Below are 21,100 nucleotides of genomic sequence, written 5' to 3'. Positions count from 1 at the left end.
TTTGATAAATAAGTGAATTCTTTAGATGTGGATATAAATATTTTTTTTTTCTTGTATGGTTTATGATGTACCAAGAGGTACACATCTTTTATTATTGTGTTATATTATATAGTAATGGAAATAATGTTTTTTTTTTTTTTTGGTAGGATTTGGTTTGAATCAATTTCCACTCAAATTTACAAAGAATAATAATTTTTGGCTTCACAAATATATCTATGGCAATGAGATTTAGTTCTTTGTGTGGTCTGATGTAGAAATAACTCTAAAAGGTCTAAACGAGGTTGATCACTCTGGATGTCACCCTGAAGAAAAGAAGAGAGTGAGGGAAAAAGAACGAGAGGAAGGGCAGGTGTGTGCTGTGTAGCGGCCACTATGTCAACGTCTGCCTTTCTGGACTGACAGGTTGTCATTTTTTTGTGACAGCATCCTGCAGACTACCTGTAATGAGCTGCTGTGAAGTCCGCAACATTCTCCTGACCTTTCAGCAGCTCGCATCATTCCCAGGTCTTCTCCTTCCAAGCATCCTTGTCAAAGGGCCAAACCGCAAAACGCTGGGGGATGAACGCTGGCAGGGACATTAAAGAAACTAAATCCAACAACAAAAACAAAGACACGGACACACTGACACCTGTCTCACCAACAACCACACTGGACAGTGATAGACAGACTCCTAGAACTGCTGTCCCGTCGTTTAGCGGCTCCTTGCAGTTTTGGCCTTTGTTGATGTCGACGTTTACTACCCTTTGGTCACCAGAAATTTATTTTGTAAACAAACTCTAGCCTGTGTTTGAAAGTCACAGAAAAAAGCCCCCACAGTATTCAGACAAAAAATCCCCGACATTTCTTAAATGACAAAAAATTCCTCGGCTCTGAGAAGTGTGACCCAGCCTTGCGCCCCCACTATTTGGCTTTCTGCTCCAAGTCTCTGGGTAAACACCTGCTTAAAAGGCATTGCTCCTTGTTCTCTCCTCTGTTCTTTTCGTGGCCTTCTTTCTCCTGATCATTTTGCTCTAATGACGTTTACAGATGTACTTAGACCTCCTCGTGAGTGTTTTAGTCTCAGGTTATTACCACCCATGTTTACGGCTATGCTAACAAGCATCGCATTACGCCTGGCCTGTCAGAATAGAAGAATTCAAATCAAAGCTCACGCAAAGCTGTCTTTATTTAAATGTTAAGGAAGAAAGCATTCAATTTTAAACTCTCATAAGTGCAATCATAGAAGATTGTGGGTATTAAATTGATGCAAACAGACACACACACACACACACACACATTATACATACACATTTTCTCAATTTGACTGATGGGTTTGATTAGACTTTGCTCATATTTAGAAAAAATAATGCAATGGACATTAAATATAATTTTTTCCATCAAAAGTATTTTTCTAAATTTTGTTGTATGTTTTACAGTTTTATGTCAAAATTATCATTGCTAATATAATGGTAACATCATCTAATTTTAAAACTAAACTGTATTGCTGCGACTGTTTTTATAAAAGAAAATAAAAGCACAACTGTGAGTGTAATGGCTTTTAATTTGAGAAACATACAATTCAGTCTTTATAGTTTATATTACCATATGTTTTTATTTCATCAAAGAAAATAGTACCTAACTAAGGCACTGGAAAATTAACAGTTGCACATCGCCAAGTAAAACATGTTAGCCGTGTTTTGTTCCAGAATGAATCAGTGTTGAATAAATTTACATTTTTATTTTATGCATTTAGCAGACACTTTTATCCAAAGCGACTTACAGTGCATTCAGGCTAACATTTTTTCCCTGGAATCGAACCCACAACCTTTTGGGCTGCTAATGCAATGCTCTACCACTTAGCCACAGGAATACAATAAATAAATTATTAATAATAAATGATTCAATGACACATTGACTCATGAAAACATTCCCTGCATCCCAATTTGCATATCATCCACCATAAATAGTATTAAAGAGTACTAATTGCAAGTACTATTTAGGGCAGAAATTGAGGTGCAGGAAGTTTTATTCCTGAATGAATCAGTTTTTTTAAATGAAACCGCTAAATCATTGAGTCAGTGACTCACTTACTGTATAAGACAGTTGCTTGTTGACACCTTCTGACATAATATGCTTAAAAAGAAAAAAACTAAAACTGCCTCAGAAGTCACTAAAGAATCCCTACCACAAATGCACAGATGAGCCACTAATGTGCACGCAAACACACACACACAAACACTCTGTATTTATTTGATTAAATATAGAGTAAAAGTAGTAATATTGTGAAATTAATTGGAGCTATTTGTAGTATTAAAATCTCTTAGGAATGTGAACGAGGAAAGGAGAGAGAGAAAAAGATAGAGAGAGCTAGGGAGGAATGAAGTGGAAGAATGACCATGCAGCACTGAGATAAGATGACTGGTGACGATGGCATTGTGTGTATGCACGTGTGTGTGTGTGTGTGCGCGCGAGTGTGCTGCTCGGTCAGCTCTACAGCTCTATCCAAACCTGCTGACATCTGCTTTCTCGATTTCTTTCTCTCCCTCCCCCTTTATAGTTCTCCTCTTCTTTTTAACCCACCACTTCTTGAAGAGAGGCTAGTAAATCCTTGGCTAGTCACAGTTAATGCTGCTAACTTTCGTTTGAGATTGAGAGAACTGGCAACTCCTGTACGTGTTTGTGCCGATCTTCACTGTCTCAAAGCTTTTTCCCCTCTGTCTGAACTTTTAAACTCTTGTACTCTTAATGGCCGCGCTTTCCGTCTCTCTGACAACAATTGGAGTAGATTCTTTCTTTTCATCCCGTCGGGGTCTCCCCGTTTTTCACACTTGTTCATTCCTTTCTCCTCTCTTTTGACAGACAGACAGACCTGCCCCCCGGCCACGTCACTCACGCTGGCCAACTTCATTTACGGCCCTGATTGACACCTCTTACACAGACATACTGTAGCTGTCTTCTCACATGAATAGTATTAGCTTTACCTCATTTTGAGCTGCTTGTCTGTCAGTCGCTATTATTTGCCTGCTGAATGTGAATAGAGGACTCTCTCTGACACTGTGTGTGTGTGTGTGTGTGTGTGTGTCATGGCGCCACTCTGTCCTCATGTCTCTTCAATGGCACCTTAATGTTACGTAGCACAGCCACATATTTTCTGTCACACTTGACTTGTCTCTCCTGTTATGAGGACCTCAGAAAGTGAAGAAAAGAAATAGATGAGTGGACTGATATGATGCAGTATAAATTGTATAAAGCTATGGTATTTCAACAACTGAAAGCAGACAGATGGGAATATATAGACTTCACATACTTTCAAAATATGCTGTGGTCAAGATCAGGTAATTAAACTTTATTTATTTTAGTTTGGTTATATTTCCTATGACAAGGAAATGAGCCAGAGGCCAGAGTTTTACCATCTTTGGAAATGTTGATTAATGCTGATTTCTGTCATTTTATCGGACAGCACAGAATGTTTTAGAGTGAGAAAAAAACAACTAATACCACAAACTACTTACTAAACTACTTTCTTAATATACCACTTACTGACTTACCAAAATGTCACAAAAATTATTAAAAAGTTGTCAGAAGAAAAGTGAATTTTGAAATTACAAAATAATAAATAAATATTTTTGTTCAAATTCTGCTATGATTATGTTTGTGTAGCCTAGAAAAATTACAAAAATTACTAGTAAAATTGAAAAATTGCACTGCTCTTCAAAAGTTTGGGGTCATATTTTTTATTTTGAAAGAAATTAATACTTTTATTTACCAAGGGTGCATTAAATTGATCAGAGGTGACAGTAAAACGTAATGTTACAAAAGTTTTCTATTTCAAATAGATGCTGTATTATGATTTCTGCAAAAATATAAAGCAGCACAACTGTTTTCAACATTGATAAGATTTCTGAGGAATCATGTAACACTGAAGACTGGAGTAATTCGCTTTGCCGGGAGACAAATGATGGGGACATATACTACATAACAGAACTGACCAAGTTCATACTGAGTTAACATGGTCAAGAATCAACATTTTTTTTTTTTTTTGTGGCCTGAGTTGGTTTACCAGTCCTAGCCATCTTGGCCAGAAATATCTGTCCAACATTACTTGGTCCCAGCTGCTCATAGTGAAACTGATTGGCCATCTAGAACAGCCTGTAACCATATATGACAGTAAGAAACCATGTGAAACAAAAGCTTGTTTAGCAAGATTCATCAGTTTATTGTTCCAGTCAGACTGTCTTTTTGAATATTATGACGGACTTAACTCCCACCCTTTTGCTTTCTCTCTCTCCTCCTCTGTTTATTGGCCTACTTATCACTCTTATGGAGATCACTTCCTCTCTCTCTCTCCACATCATCTTCATTCCCCTGTCTTATCACTCTCCCTATAGCACTCCTGGGCATCCTCCAGTATCCCATCATGCCCTTCTGTAATCTGTGACACCATTTTGTCAGCACATCTACTTGTCCGTTTGACTTCCCCATTCCCCTTCTTGTTTCTCTCTCCCAAAGTGTTTTCCATTGTTTTGTGTCTCTTTAATGTTAATTCTGATGGCCGTGGCCAGGCTGTGCCCTAGAGGACTCTGATAAGAGCTGCTGCCTTTTCTGTTTTCTTTTGGATGTACTGTTTCATATTTTCACTTCAGTAACTTCATCTTGAGAGACCGAGGAGAGAGAGAAAGGAAAAACAGAGGTGGTAATGCTGAAACGGGGTCAACACACATACAAAGTATACAGAATTATATTATGGTTATATACATATATTAGACATTATTTATATATTATCTGTATTTTGCTCAACACATGCCTGCCGCCTATGCGTGTGGTGTGTGAAACCTAATAATGTGTAATAAAATCACAGCAAGTGTCAGTGTGAGAGGTGAAGGGTTAAGGTGAAATTAAAATGCCTCTTTAAGGGGTGATTGGTGGGGGTTCAGTTCTTCAGCTGTGGCAGTTTCCATTGTCTGTAATTTCAGCTGTCAGTCCAGGTTAGATGGGACACTTCTACTTGTGTCTGTGACTGAAGAGAGTTCTGAAATGAGAGAGAGAGAGGGAAAGTCAGTAGAGGACATGTCAGCTTTCGCTCACTCATCTCCAGAAATCAGCAGGTGCATCTCTCTCCACTCTCCGTTCTGACCCTGGATAGGTGCGCGGGGTCACCAAGGGTCAATCACTTGCTGATGATTTTCTTTCTGTCTTCCTGCTGCAGTCAGCTAAACTCTGCTGTGGTTATCTGTGCTCTGCACGTGAATTCACCAGCCTGACCTTTTTAATTTCTTCTGACATTTTTTATTATTCAATTTGCCCTGTGTTCTTGTAGGTCCTGTTGCTTTGAAAAAAGTCAAATGAAATAGAATAAAAAAATGTAGAGTTGCTTGATTGCATTAAATAAATCATGGGCTGGCGGTGTGGATGATAATTGACTGTGAAGGGCAGAACTAAAGGTACAGTTAAAGCGAGAGTGCCATAAATGAGGAATGATAAATATAATCTGGGTCTGATTAAATAAGCGAAAAAAGAGGAACAACGTCTCTTTGGGGTCGACCACTGGGCAAACAGAAAGATTGCCTGATGTACTCATCCTTTGCTCAGGTTGAATATTAATGTGAATATGTGTGTGAGAGAGAGAGAGAAAGAGTGGGAGAGAACACTGATAAGACTTTGATAAAGATTCGTTTTCCCGGGGATTTAATTATGTTGCTTTTTAAATCTGAGCAGGACCGGAGGGCCAGATGCTCCCTGTCCTTGTTGTAAAACATTCTCAGTACTGTTTGACCTTAATGTTCACCTGCTTTGACAAATCTAATGTGTCATTTAGAGACGTACGGCAAACATACAAGTGCAGCATGCTTTTAGGCTTCCTTAATACCTGGCATTAACTTACATTTTCAGTGATTCTATCGCACTTGACCATATTGAAACCAAAGTGTATATATACCCAAGACACATTGGGACTAGTTTCGGATTAATAAACCTCATTTGGAGTTGGTCAATAATGGATTTTAACCCAAAGTTTGTAATTACTGTCCAATTCAATCCAGTTCCCTAATGGATCACACCGTCAGCACATGTCATAGTCATAGCACAATAAAATGTAGTAATAGACTAGATCTTTATAGAAATAACCATACGCTTGGTTGGTTTGGCTGATTGACTGTGGTAAAGTCTCAACTGCTGTCTTTCTGTTTGCTTTGAACAGATCTCAGGTCGACTGACTGTGTTCCTCTGCTCAGCCCAGAGTTTAGACACATTTGGAGACGTCCACCTGAACGGCAGATACAGTTAGAGGAGGTAGGGACATATAAATACACATACAGTATATATTGAAAATATTTACATGTATTTGCATATATATATATACATATATTTATATTCTTATAATTAACATTATATGTTAATATATAAACATAACACTTTTTTCTTAAATGTATTTATATATGCATAGTAAATATAAGGGCTGTGCGAAAATGCACAAAAAAAACCTATCACGTTTTTTTATCAATTTTGCAATTTCGATTTTAATCACGATTTTGACAAACACAGACACGCTTTACAGTCATAAATGCATTCAGTATAAATTTGAAACATATTTCCAAGTGAAAACCAATGAGAGCTTTATCAAAAAGTTGTAACATGTCTCTAGAACAGACATAAGTCAAAATAATAAAGTAAAGATGTCAAACAAAATGTCTAGACATATGGCAAAAAATAATAATAAAAAATAAAATAAAACCCGTGTTCAGGGTTTTATTTATTTACTGTAGCGGTGCCTCAGGTGTTATATGTTTTGCCCAATATATCTATCCGCTCACACGCAGATTTTCTTTGCTCTGTTAACAAAACCAGATGCGGGTTCAAACACTAGAGGAGACCTGCACGCAGTTTTTCTGGAGGTCTTGTGATGCTGCCCATAGAAAAGAAAGTAGACTATTTATTTTTGGATTATTCATAAAAGGGTTGCCTCTGCATCACATTCACACCATAGACACAGAAGAGGCCCGTCACAGGCAGATGATGCACTTGTCTGATTTCAAAAAGGAATATTCAAGTGTTTTTCACACATTAAAAAAAAACACATTTACACTTTTCTCTATTTCCATAATGCTGTCTGGTCTCACTGAGATATCCTCTGCGTGGGAAAAAACAACAATTGCAAATGCAGATTTAATCTCATGCGCTGTCACAAAAACTGTCCCTTTCTTCACAAACTATTAACATTGACTATGTTTCCGTCAGCCTGTTTTTATGCGCATTTTGAAGTAGGAAGTCGTGAAGTCGTGGCCTAGTGGTTAGAGAGTATGACTCCTAACCCTAAGGTTGTGGGTTCGAGTCCAGGGCCGACAATTACATGACTGGGGTGCCCTTGAGCAAGGCACCAAACCACCAAACCCTCAGCATAAATGGCTGCCCACTGCTCCGGGTGTGTGTTCACGGTGTGTGTTCAGTTCTGTGTGTGTGCACTTTGGATGGGTTAAATGCAGAGCACAAATTCAGAATATGGGTCACCATACTTGGCTGTATGTCACATCACTCACTTTTTAAGTATTGCATCAGAAACAAGTAATGTAAACTTCAAATTTCAAGGAAAAAAGAAATCCTTAATTCTCAAAGTTTTTACTCTCACTTGAGGTGGATGCAGAATAAATGCTGTACAGAATAAAGTGACTTTGCATAACTTGACTAACCATTGGAACGATCTTGTTGCTCAGCATCTCAGATATGGGTATTGGTATTGTCATTCTGAGATGCATGCGCAAAGTCTGCCATCAAATTATTTCTGGATAATTGTCTCCTGGAACACAACAGCATTCCCAAACAGCAGGCATCCAGCTCCGAAAGCAATGACGGTATTTATTGTGTTTCATCTGCTCGTTCCGATGCACAAGTCATTTATTATTATTATTATATGTGACCCTGGAGTTGCTGGGATATATTTTTAGCAATAGCCAAAAAAAACATTGTATGGGTCAAAATTATTGATTTTCCTTTTATGCCAAAAATCATTAGGATATTAATTAAAGATCATGTACCATGAATATATTTTGTAAGTGTCTTACTATAAATATATAAAAACTTCATTTTTGATTAGTAACATGCTTTGCTAAGAACTCATGATTTTCTCAGTATTTCGATTTTTTTTGCACACTCAGATTCAAGATTTTCAAATAGTTGTATCTCGACCAAATTTTGTCCTATAAATTGTACATCAATGGAAAGATTATGTATTCAGCTTTCAGATGATGTATAAATCTAAATTTTTAAAAATTGACACTTAAGACTGATTTTGTGGTCCAGGGTCACATATATACTCAGTGGCCTCTCCTACTTTTCTTAGTGATATTTATTGCCAGTTAATCAGGAAGTGACATTCTCTTTGACTGGTTGGATGGAAACGGTCCTTATTTGCAAATGTTTTATACGATATTCCAGTTTTGTGCGTAACTATATTTGCTACTTTGGCTGGAAACAAAGCTGTTCTCTGCATGCACACACATGAAGCAAAGCAGTGAAACAACAATTACTAGGAACTCTCAGACAGCCAATTAAACAATCAATCACCATTTCTCGAAAAGCCATTTCAAAAACACTCACGGTTGAAAAACTCAAAGCTGTGCTTCAGTGTGTGGGGTAGAGGGGTTGTGTTTGTCCCACTGGCTGACCTCTCTTTTGTTCTTCCCCAGATCAGTAAATACTGCTTCTTAATTTGCTCTCGCACAGCACAATAAAAGCCCATTAACACATGCAAATGTGCGGTCACTTTAGCAGCTTGCCACGGCCGGCCGGCGCTGCTGTGTTCACGATACTGTGGCATCTGCAGCACAGCATTCTGGGACGTGCCCACTGACTCTGTGAACGAGCGCGCAGGGATCGCTGTGTCTCCAGTGAATGCCGGGAAAGGAAGTGTGCGCTGCGTTTTGATAAGCAGTTTCGCTAATTTGCCATACAGGTCATTCTCATGTCTTAATTTGGGTGGAACAATGAGACCAATTGTCTCTTTTTGTTTCACTCCAAGTGCTTCTGCCACCTGTGTTATGAAGCACAGCCTTGCATCACCCTGATGCCAAAATAAAGATGCAATTCTGTCTAATTTTCTAGCTTATCGTGGCCGTTTTGAGACAGGGTCATCAAAAATGAGCCTTCCGCCTGACTGTCCATCTCAAAGTGTGAATTGAAGCTTCTTCCCTCTGTGGAGAAATTGGGTTTCTGTTGGGAGAGAGAGAAAGAGCTGACTCGCTCTAAAAGCTAGCGAGAAGATGAAAGAATCCTCTTATGTCAGTAAACTTGTTAAGAGGCTGTGCTGGGGACAGCGGTTTCCCAACACTTTTTTTTTTTTTTGGTTTAGTGTTATTTTATGTTTGTGGTAAATTTTATTTATTTATTTATTTAGGAAAGTGGCAGAATTTTTTGCCCCTCTCTCTTTCTTTTTTTCCCTCTCCCTCTCCCCCTCTGTTAGCCCAGGCCTCGAGATAAGACTTAGCATGCTCAGCGCTAACCCTGTGACACAGACAGAAAGCAGAGATGCTGCTCTTCCTTCAATATGACATTAGATTTAATTTTTTCTGCAACCTTTAGCCATCCAAACAGGTCACATGGATGGATAGACGTCTGGACCAAGGATATCTGAAAGCTGTTCGGTTTCTGTCAAACTCCATGTTTCTGCTGAAGCTGTGCCATAAGCCACGTACTGTGGTGCCACTTTATTATATACTTTTGGTACTGTGCCTAGCTAAATTATTGCCTTTAATTCAGTATCAACAATCTGAATTTACCAATGTTAAAAAAAAAATATTATATTAATTTCACTGGTAAACTGTCTATATTAAAGGCATATTTCATCTTCATTTGGACCTAATTAGCATAGTGTTTTTTCCATACTATTTGTTTGTCTAAATAAATAAAAAATAAAAATGCAAAATGAATTTAGGCATCACAGCATTTATATTGTACAATATATATAAAAAAAATCTTTATGCAGTTTATAATAACATGTAACAGTGTTATTAAATTATTTGTTTTTTAAAGATTTATTTTAAGTGAGCAAAGGTAATATAAATGTAAAACAATACAAGAAATGAGAGTGCACAATTAAATCAATATCAATAAATCTAAATTATTCAATATCAACAAATGCAATACATAAAAAAAAAGATGATTTAAAAAGATTTAATAAGAATTGAATGAGATAAAATTGCCAAATACATAAATGTTATTCTAATTTAGTATTGATAGTATGGACCATAAGTGACAGCCAATAGTTTTTTTTTTGTGCAGTTTTTTAGGCATGTCATTTCTCATTTAATATCATCTGTAGAAGACTGGAATGAATATACAGTTCTTTTTAAATGCCATCTGTCCGAGAAAGAAAGAGTGTGTTGTAGCCCACTGGTCCAGGGAGTTGTCACAGTGTGTGTGTGTGTGTGTGTTTGTGGAGGAGACAGAGGTGTGTTCACCTTGTTGAGATGTGCAGAGGTGTTCCACACTGTGCTGACACCTGGCACAGAGCTCTGGCTCAAACCCAGACACACAGCAGGAGCGAGTGTGTGTGTGTGTGTGTGTTTGAAGAAAACAGAGAGTGTGTGAGTGGTGTCACATTCTGGTGTGTATGCCAGCATGTTGTGTCAGTAAGCACCCTTGAGATGCATATGTTTATCTGTGTAGAGGATTCATCCTTTTTTCATTTCCTTCAGTTGATGTGTTTTTTTGCATGTGTATGAACTCAAATCACGGCATTTTTATAGTGTGGAGCAAAGGTGCCAAAAACTAGTTACAGTCCGAAAACAATCCTCCCTATCTCTGCAGCTCTCTGAGGTCTCTGTGGTGATATGGAAGACACAGTCAAGGGTTCTTGTTGCATATCTCCGCTATTGTTTTGTCTGCCCTTCCTTTTACTCACTGGCTCTCTCCCTGTTTGGACAGACTCCTGTCCGAGTTCGATCAGATGTCGTTCTGCCTGGCAGAGCTGCACTTGTGGTCCTTCAGGAACAGCCTGCAAGTCCCAGGTAATTAAAACACACCGAAAGTCTCTCTTTCACACATTTGGTTGCCTCTTGTTTGTGTTTTCCTGCTATCTTCTTTTTGCTGTCTTCTTTTCTTCTCATTAAATGCACCTGTATGCGTCTGTCTGACTTTGTCATGTGTAATAACGAATATTAGTTCTTTCAGAGCCAGTTAAACTGTCGTGTCACACACTTATGGTGGTTATTATTACACCAGAGCAGTTAGTCATTTTACTAGAGACATTCTGTGGCCTATAATTAAATTTATAGCACTCTTAATTATAGCTTTTAAGTAGCAGTTGGTGATAAATACTTCATAACACACAACATTTCAATTTGTCGTTCCTTCTTTTTGATCTTTAATTGTACTATATTGTTCAAATCCTTACATCCTCAACTCTTTTGGTAACCTTTTTTTGCACGTTTGTTCCTTCTTCAACCCTTTGGTTTTTCTTCTTGGCTGTTCTGATGTACTGTAAGTGTGTGTAAGAGCAATTTGTATTTTCTTTTTCTCACAGACGAGGCCAGTTATCAGTTATTTGGAAATTCCTGTGATAACATGTTGTCGTGGATTATATGCATGCATGTTTGTGTATACGCGTTTTATTGTGTTCTGCAATCTGTGTGTGAGTATTTGTATGTGATTGCAGCTCTATCGCCTGTAGCCAGCCCTCCTGACCCGTATATTGAGTGACAGAGCAAGAGAGGGAATGAAATGAATAAAAACTTTAAAAATGATGCATCAACATAGATGTATGGGTGGATGGAAATGGTGTAGTCCATGTTTATTTGTTATACCATGTCAGAGGAGCACGGACCATGAAGAGTCCAACTGTAAATCTAATGCAAAGTCAAACATTCCAGGTGCTCACAGCTCTCTTAGAAATCCAGTTTTCTTTGACATTGCTTAAAGGACATTTCATCTACTTCAGCCTAAAGTGCAAAACTCCTCACTATATTTTTGTATTAGACAGTAGCTGTTTTTGCTAACAAACTCTGTGTTTTATTTTGTATTCAGATGAAACTCCTTCCTCCTTTTTATTTCCCTTTTCACAGATACAGATATTGGCACATACCAGCTCTATGAAAAAGGAGAACCAGGTATGCATCACCTTGTCTTTATTAAATATATAATGAAATCCTTCAAATTTCAACTTTTATTTTTATGTGTCGGATATTTTTTTGTTTATTATAGACCTTATTCAGAGGTAGTGGCTTATTTGATTTTTGACAGGAATTAAAATTCATTTTTTAACAAAATGAATTCTAATAGAAATTCACTACATGACACTTCAGTTTAGGGGTGGGCAATCTGATGATTTTATTTTGTGATCGATCTGAAGACATCAATGATCTGCTTTTCAAGTGAATCGTAGAGATCATGATCATGATGATGATGCAATAGGCCTACTGTTTTTTTTTTAATTGTGCGAATAGATAAGTCATAAGGCTTGTTCCTATTCCTGAATATCTCAAAATTATAACTGTGTGTTATAACTAAGATAATGATATTTTGGGAAGATCGCTCAGCCCTACGTCAGTGTTTTTTACTGCAGTAATTGTTACTCAACTCCAGGCACACATTGAATCTTCGCTCACAAAACTCAACAGAATTGTAACACCCATCATTCACAAATCTCCCCGCCCAGTTTTTGATTTAATTATACTTTCAGCTACCAAAAAGCATGCAATACTATCAGCTATACTTTAATATTTTAATCTTAAGATTTGCCCCTAAAATAAGCTTAGCAAAAGCCTGCAGTTACGTGTCTGCCTGCTCATCACTGTTACAGATGTTCTCTAAACGAATCTGGGCAAATGAAGTGCCACCAGATTTCTTGATGAAGTTTTTTCACATGTCGCAGATTAAATATTTAATAATCCAGACCCCTCATGAGAGGACACAGCCGGCTCTGAAACGCGAAAAGCTTATTGATTTAAACAATAACGAAATTAAGTTATTCATTTTTAATGCTTCAGACTTGAGACTTAAAAGGTTTTGTTTGTTCTGTTGTTTTATCTATGAAAAACTCTTATTATCTTTTTATTATAAAACACAAATGCTTTGATGTTATAAAGACCTTCAGATGGTTAAAGTCTCATTGATTTGAAGAATCAAGAATTTAGGGGAACGCAATAATGCAGTGTTAGTTTATTTCTCATACCTACTGTTTATTGATAACAGAGATCAAAGTCGCAATGTTAAATCTGTAAAAACAGCATACAAACATGAATAAAATTTAATTCACCTGATTTATAACCAAGCTGTAGTTTTTAGTGTAAATATTATGCAGCCACTATAAAATTGAATATTTCCTGAAGTTGAGATTGTTCGATTGTGGTATCTGCTGTTTGTCACGGCCTCCAGCAGAGGGCGAAGGAGACCCATGCTTCAATGAGGAAAGGGGGCTCTTTCCACCCCTCTATCCCGTACCAGATGTGTGTGTCTGGGGCAGGCAGGGGCAGAATGGCCCTTATCTGATTAGCAGCAGTAATCCTGGAGCTGTCCAGCAGGTCCAGGCCTCCAGCAGAGAGAGGCAGGGCTCCTGTAGAGCAAGGCAGGGAAGGGGGTCGTCTGGCTGGGCCGCTGAGGGCTGGAGATCTGGGACTCTGGGGCGAGATGGGGCTTAATGTATGGTACTATAGCACAGTGGAGAGAGAGCGTGCTGACAAAGTAGTTTTGTCTTGCCCTCGGTCATTTCCGTCTGTCTTCATACCTATCCCTCTCACTGTATGAGACACTGTTTTTCTCTTTCTGACAAACACACACATTGGGGCGAGATGACAATTGAGTGACCATATGCTGAGAAAGACACTTGAGGGTGTTTACACACACATATGGGTGTTGCTTAAACTATTGGCACTTTTACATGGCAAGGATTTAATGTATTTTTTTTTTTATTAAAAATGTATCTGAAATGTCTTACCATTCCTTCATTTGTTTTGCTTCTTAAAATAAATAAATATAATAATAAATAATTAATTATTTACAGATTTTATAGTTTTAACCTAACCCAGAAACAGACTTTCAATCTTAATGAAAATTCATAGTAAAAATATACTATTACATGTTGAACACTGTAATAATCCCAAATTTGTATATATATTTAATATGTGTTGTGATGTTTCAACTGTCCTGCAGTTAAGATGTAATTTTCTCTATAACAGTACTGCCACTAAAGTTTTATTAAAAATGAGTGTACTTGATTGCCAAGTAGACAAAGGTGTCAGTTGAGAGCAATAAGGAGCCATCAAGGAGGTTATTTTGCCAAATTATGCTATGCTATAAAAATTAGCATTAGCAGGATAATTTTATTGCAAAAATATTTATATATTTCTACTGTGGTGGGAGTGAGTTCATGAGTTTCTGTGCTTCTGTGATGTATTCGTCATTGAATATTGTTAGTGTGGATAAATTTAGTAGTTTAACATGTGAAAATTGTTGTATGTATGTTTGTATACATACAATTGTATGTTTTCATTGAGTTTTCTTTCTCCCCAGAGACAAAACATCTACATATGTACATCACTTACTGTACTGTATATGCAACTCATTTTTGCATCCTTTCTAAAGAAAACAAAAATCATAAAAAATGTTTTTTTTCTTCTGTGTGCAGCCTCTTCTACAGATCAGCATTACTACAATGAGAAACAGCAGTTTGCAGACAGTAAGTAATCCATCATCAAACAATTAACCTTTGTGTCACTGATCATATTAGCTCATTATTTAAGAACATTGGTTTGCATGTTACTGAAGCAACACTCATCCGATTCCTAATTTAAACTGTGCTTCAGATTCCTGGGAAGTGAAGTGCCCTATTAGCGCAAATCTGACAAATATTAAACATCACTCCATTTTCCCTCCACCTTTCCCTTCCTTCTTTAACCCTCATGAGTCTGACGCAACATTACTGAATAAGAATGGAATGAAAAAACACTGCATAAAGGCTGCAAGTCACGATGATGGAAAATGTGATGGTGCTTTATCAAGCTTTTGTGCAGGAAATGTATATTTATAACAATTCTTCAGACCTCATTAAGGTCTTCAACAGTTGTCCCTTGCAAAAAGTGTTTTGTTGATGCCATGGTACAGTGTTGTACTGAATGATAGCTGCTGTATATCCATGTAACACTTTGAAGAATACAGTGATTTTACCACGGTATGTCCAAAGAAACACTATTTTCTGGTAAGTTTTTATTGTTTAATGTTTTGACCAAACATTATCTCTGGCTTCACATTTAACCATTGAACAATTACAGCATTTTTCTAGGCTTTTTAGCAGAAGTACAGCTTAATTCTGCCCCTTTTAATGTAGGTTATTATAGGACTGACTCTCTTTTTCAGTTGAGTTATGATGTTGTCAGATGTTCATTGCCAGCATGGCCAGTGTCTTCCCACTGTAATGCCCAGTTACCTCCTACCCGCTCACCCTGCTGGTGGGGTAACTCCCGTCGCCCTCGAGAGAAACACAAACAACCTTATCAGGAGACACAGACCCGTCCCCCTCTCGCCCCCGTCCTGCTCGTCTGCCACCCTCTCTCATTCATTTGCATTCATTTATTTCGGCATCCTCTTACTCCTAAAAGGCAAGAGATGTTTCTTAATGGTGTAGGAATAATAATAAAAAAACTGATTGGATTTGATTGCGGAATCTTTAAGAAAACAAATAACAGACCTCCTCCATTTCCGTGGGTCCCTGTCCCAGATGAACGTATTAATGCATAAATGCAAACGCATACTCACAGATTGAACTCAGCCGAGAATTCTATTAACGTTTCTTTCTCTCTTTTTTTCCCTCCGCTGGTTTGCTCCAGAGGGAAACAGGGACTGAGATCTAAGCGGAAATTTAGGGGGCTTTGTGAGCGGAACGAGGCATTTTGGAGTGCCGTATTTAATGTGTTTAATATGTTATGGTAACTTTGAGTTCTTCCCTCGGGTGACTGTGCTAACTCAGGGAGCGCTGATTGAATGAGACTGCAGCGTTACACTGAATTTAGCCTCTGTTGCGCTATTAGTTAATATTACGCTTTTAAATCCGTTCTGTCTAGAACATGAGAGAAATCATGAAAGTAAATATTTTAGCTAATGAAAATAAAGAAATGTTTTAAACATTAAAAGAAAGAGGAAGTTTTATCTACACTTTGCATTGTAGATTCAGGGAAAATGTTTATTTTTTTTGAAAGTTTGCTTTAAAAAGGACTGAAATTTGGAATAACTTGAATTCAAATTGGAATTTTTTTTTGAGCTTGTTTAATCAAATATTTTACAATGTATATAAATATGTAATTTTTTTACAAAGTTTTAACAATGTTAATAAAATTGGAATTATTTAAATTAATTAAGTCTTAAATTTTAAAACCACCATACAACTTTAAATCCACCATACTACTGTAGTACTATATATTAATATTAAATATACCTTATCATTTATTATTTAAAAAACTGCAATAGTTTAGATAGGGTCAAATGAAGATAAAGCTTAAAAGACATTTGAAAAAGATTAGTTAGGGCTGTCCTTCAACTTGAAGCCAAATGGGACGAGACATTTTTAAAATTTTAACAACTTATTTTCCTATTCATTCCTGTTTGTATGTGTCCCATATGTTTGTACCCAAATCATCGTCAGGATTGAAATGAGTGGATTTAACTCTTGAGCTGTCAGCTCAGATTCATTTGTAGAGTGACCTCAGGTGGAGCTGTATTTCAGGGTCAATCCTCTTCACCCTAAAAAAGCCCCATAAAACTCAAAAACACATTCTTTTGGCTGTCTTTTATTACTTTTTTCTGGCCGCAGATGACGTTGCATTTCATACTCATGTTCTCTTCCTCTCTTTCTGTCACTCAGGTCGGGGTTACCCATGGTTCCTTAGTAACCGTCGCCCGGAGAAGCTGCGCGATGCCCTAAAGGAACTAGAGGTATTTGTTTACATTTCCTGCAGTCCGATTAACAAATAGGAGCATTCTCTGTCTGTCCCTTCTTTCATAAGGAAGGAGAAAATCCCCCGACCTCTCTCGCTGCTTGCTCGCTCTCAGCACCTGTGTGGGTGCCTCTCTGTCATCGTGGGGGATATTTGAGGGGGATGATTGGGACTGTGAGCTGGCTCTCCCTCTCTGCCTCTGGCTCACTCACACAAACCTAGCTTTGTTCAGTCCGACTCGGGCTCATTTTTGTTGCCTCTCCATATCTGAAACTGGAAACATCCTTCTAAACCTGACCCTGAAAACGCTCAGACGGCATCTACTCATTCCTACTACACATTCTCTGTCTCTCTTTCTCTCAGGAGCTGCTGCAGTCATGCCCGGTCATGAGAGTCAGATGGAGAAGCAAACAGTGCTGTCAGGTACCTTACCCAGCATGCACCAGTACCCAGCAGGCGTCAGGCCTTCTTGGCATGAGTTGGCTCGTGTAGCAGAGGTCAGGCAACGAGCATATGCAGACTGTTTGTGTCAAATACTCTAGGGGAATTTATCTCTGGGATCAAAAAGATTCCCCTTTCCAAGCACATCACTGCAGCCCAGTGGTTTTCTGGTCAGTGTGGATGGATTCTTCAGCCACGTGCGCATACATTTTTGGCACCTAAGTGCTTGATTTCAGACATTTTAAAAGGTCAGGGAGACCAAACCTTTTTTTTTTTTGGTGTTTTTTTCCTGCACCGCAGCAGAAGCAGTGACCTTTATCGCCTGTTGACACGATATAGAGATGAAATTCCCCCTTATTTCAGTCAAAATGTTATAAGCCAGCATTTTTTAAAGGGATATTTAACCTAAGATGTTTTCCATCGTTTATTTTTATGTCATTCCACTTAATTTCTACAGTGGAACACAAAAGAAGATTTATTTCAGCTGTTTTTTTCCGCATTATGGACAGTTAGAGGGACCCAAAACTTCTAGCCCTAAAAAGTGAAGACACTGAAGTGACTTTAAAAGTGTGCTGTAGATCGTTTATAATTAGTTGTGGATTTCTATAGTTAATCATAGTTTAAATTTTTTATCATAATTATATTTTCAAATTGAATCTCTAAACGGATGTGAAAACAATTTGGGAATATTTGATATTTCAGATATTTTTAAAGGCATAATTTTCCCTCTTTTTTGCCTTAATTATTATTAATTTTTTTTCTGGAGATAAAAGGAGTAATTAAAGCCGCTACAGTATTATTTGAAACGCTACATCAAATATGGTGTCCAAACTTTTAATGCACTAATTATTGGTTCTTCATTGATGTTTGAAGTTTGTGTCATCATATTTGATATAGTTTTGTGTGCAAGTTGTCAGTGTTTGATCTTGGAGCTTGACATTTTTGACTTTCCTAATGTTGATCCAAAGAACTGAAACTTCCTTTAGAATATCTTCTTACGTGTTCCACAGAAGAAAGTAAGTTTTGGCAGAATATGAAGCAATATTCATTCGTCAGTGTGAACAGTTATTTTGAATGTAGTTTTCTAGATACTTATAGTCTGAAGCATTGTGACTGTGTCATTGTCTGTTTCTGTGTGTGTGTAGCTGCTGTTGAGATCAGGTGTGTTGGTGACCCTTTTCCTGGGCGGAGCTCAGGTCGAACGGGTGGCTATTGACAGAACGCTGGTGGGGCGACTACCTGCTGACACCATCAGTGACGGTGAGTAAATGCACACTTGCACGCTACCCTTCCTCTCTCTGTTCTTTTCTTTCTCTCCTCTTTTTGTCTCTTCCCCTCTCTTTGCAGTTTTGCTCACTGCTCATTTTCCCAGCATGGGCCTGGGCGGCATGCACACCCACAGGTCACGAAACGCCAGTACCTTCTGTTTCTCCCTCTTCTGTTACTCCCAAAGGAAGTTCGAAAGGCACGAACAGAAGCACACACACACACACACACACACACGTACACATCAAGGTTCCTTCTGAATCTCAAGGGAATCTGGCATGCCTCCTTGTCTTATTTCTGGTTTGTAAAATTGGACACTATCCCAAATCTGCTAATTATTTTCTCATATCATGTATTGTTTAGAGCTTATATGGCTAATGCTCTCTGTGCCAGGTCTCTAGATACCTGACAAACCTCTCTTGCTCTCTTTCTCTCCCTCACTCTGTCAGCCCACCCCTTCCCTTTTCCTAGTAGCCCCCCATAGAGTGCCATTCAGGCCCCCAGAGCCCCTAATTACCAGAGTAATTATGTGTGTGTGTGAGCGAGAGAGAGAGAGAGAGAGAGTGAGTGTAAGGGTGGGGGAGCCAGGAGGGCTTCTGCATCTGTCACTTATTCTGTTAGTTTCACACATGCAGTCCGACCTGTTCTGGCCTTGATGAAGTTACTTTGTGAGTGCTGTAGTACAAAGAGAGAAATCAGAAACTTTGATAGTTCACACATTTTTGACCCACAAATGATCTGTACTGCATCTGTACAGTCATAGGTTAAGATGTTTTAAGATGTAAATGGGCAGCCAAACAAAGACAAGAGAGATGTTTGGGAATATCTGTATAGTATAAGAAACTCTTAACAGTGGTTTAAGGTAAAAACTATGTTGTTATTGAGATGCCCAAAACATAATGACCTACAATTTAAGAACCAAAATACCCGCCATTATCGAATATTGTATTATATTTTTCTAGAAATTAATATCACTGCTTGTAAGCATTTTATACAGTGCTGTAAACATGTTTTAAAGCAATAGGGTATTAACTAACTAAGCAGATTTAGAGGAATTTATTGATTTATTCTGGTTTAACCCGCTGCTCACATGTTCCAAAACCTGTTTACTAGCCCCTGGACACAAATTTGGACATTTTTTTGGAAGGATTATCGTGGAATCTTCCTCTTAATTTGGCCGTGATTACTGAACACTAATACATCAGTATGCTTTCTGGAATTTTTATAATCTGTTAAAAGCATGCTGAGTATTCCTTTTTGTCTTTATTTTCCAAAGGGAAAATATGTCATTTAAATAATCATTTTTAATTTGGTAGAGTGTATTTTTTTACATTTAGCTTTTCCAAATCACTCTTGAGCCTCTTAAAGTGGCTAAACTAAAATCTTTGGTTTTAAGCAAAAATTATTCTTTTAATTTCCAGAAATACATGACATTTACTAATGCACAGTACTTCAGCAATTTAAGCTTCATTTTTCAAAATATTTAGCAAATGTGCATGTTTTCTTTGTTTGTGAAGACTTGCTAAAGTAAAACTATGGTAAAATTTACTGCATTTAACACACTGTTCCTTTGAAATGAGCTCCCTTTTTATACTTGAATGTGAGATGATTCATAATTACTGCGGTAGTGCTGATATTCCGTCTCTAATTGCTGTTAAGGTTGGAAATTCTAGTCCTGAATATCATCCTCAACCAAACCTGCTTCTCCGAATGGCTTGTATTAATTTTTCTGCCGTTTAATTGGTTTCATAAACAGATTAATTTTTTCAGGAAGGGAAGGCTAATTGCTAATCACAGTGTGGAGAGCTTGTCAACAGTTTCCCTGCATATGTCTCTCTTTAACATAAAAAGCTCCATACCCTACAGGCTTAACAGTCCCTCTTTCTCTCTTTTGTGACTCCTTATTAGTCACTTAAACTACTGCCCTGACTCAAACACTTATGGAAATTATTCATTCTGTTCATTTCTTTGTGTGTGAGTCAGACCTTACCTATGTTGTGGGGACTAAATGTCCTCATCATTAAGTTTAGATAAAGATTTTGGACAATAAATATGTCATAGGTATGTATTAAAACAGTACAAGTCAGAGGTAAGTACCCTCCATGAAGTACAAATATTTTGAGAGATGATCAATTTGCTCAGTAATTTGTGGGATGTTATTGTTTGAAAGAAATGATCTCTAGCTATAAATGCAAAATGCTTTTCTACAAGAGAGTTAGCTTTTGAATCAATTGGTAGTCAAGCTGTAGTCTCAGAAGGTCATATGAGTTTTGAACTTTAACCTTTCTCTGCGGTTTTCAGCGGTGATTGGCGATCGCTTCCTGTTGTTCTCACTGATGGAGAGGAGTCAGGTGTGTCAGGTTTACCTGAACAGGAAGAGCCAGAGCTCACCTGAGCTAGCACGACACATGGAGAAACTCACAGCTACAGAGATTAAGGTAACACACATACACATGCACATATCTTTTATGCACACATCTATTGAACACTCGCCCAAAGAC

At 37.8% G+C, this 21,100-nt stretch overlaps 1 protein-coding gene across 1 annotated transcript in view; it reads left to right on the top strand.

Moving 5' to 3' along the window:
* The window catches only part of wdpcp (WD repeat containing planar cell polarity effector), a 64,495-nt gene that overhangs the window by 15,391 nt on the left and 28,004 nt on the right, over positions 1-21,100 (top strand). The window contains 8 exon segments of the mRNA XM_026286193.1: positions 6,176-6,267; positions 10,894-10,976; positions 12,030-12,074; positions 14,591-14,641; positions 16,820-16,890; positions 17,256-17,315; positions 18,479-18,593; positions 20,901-21,037. Of these exon segments, the coding sequence (XP_026141978.1) occupies positions 10,916-10,976; positions 12,030-12,074; positions 14,591-14,641; positions 16,820-16,890; positions 17,256-17,315; positions 18,479-18,593; positions 20,901-21,037 (540 nt within the window). The 5' untranslated portion in view covers positions 6,176-6,267; positions 10,894-10,915.

The sequence above is a fragment of the Carassius auratus genome, chromosome 17, assembly GCF_003368295.1.
Source record: "Carassius auratus strain Wakin chromosome 17, ASM336829v1, whole genome shotgun sequence".
NCBI classification, from domain to species: Eukaryota; Metazoa; Chordata; class Actinopteri; order Cypriniformes; family Cyprinidae; genus Carassius; species Carassius auratus.
The sequence above is the reverse complement of the archived record's forward strand: the minus strand, read 5'-3'. Positions and strand labels throughout refer to the sequence as shown.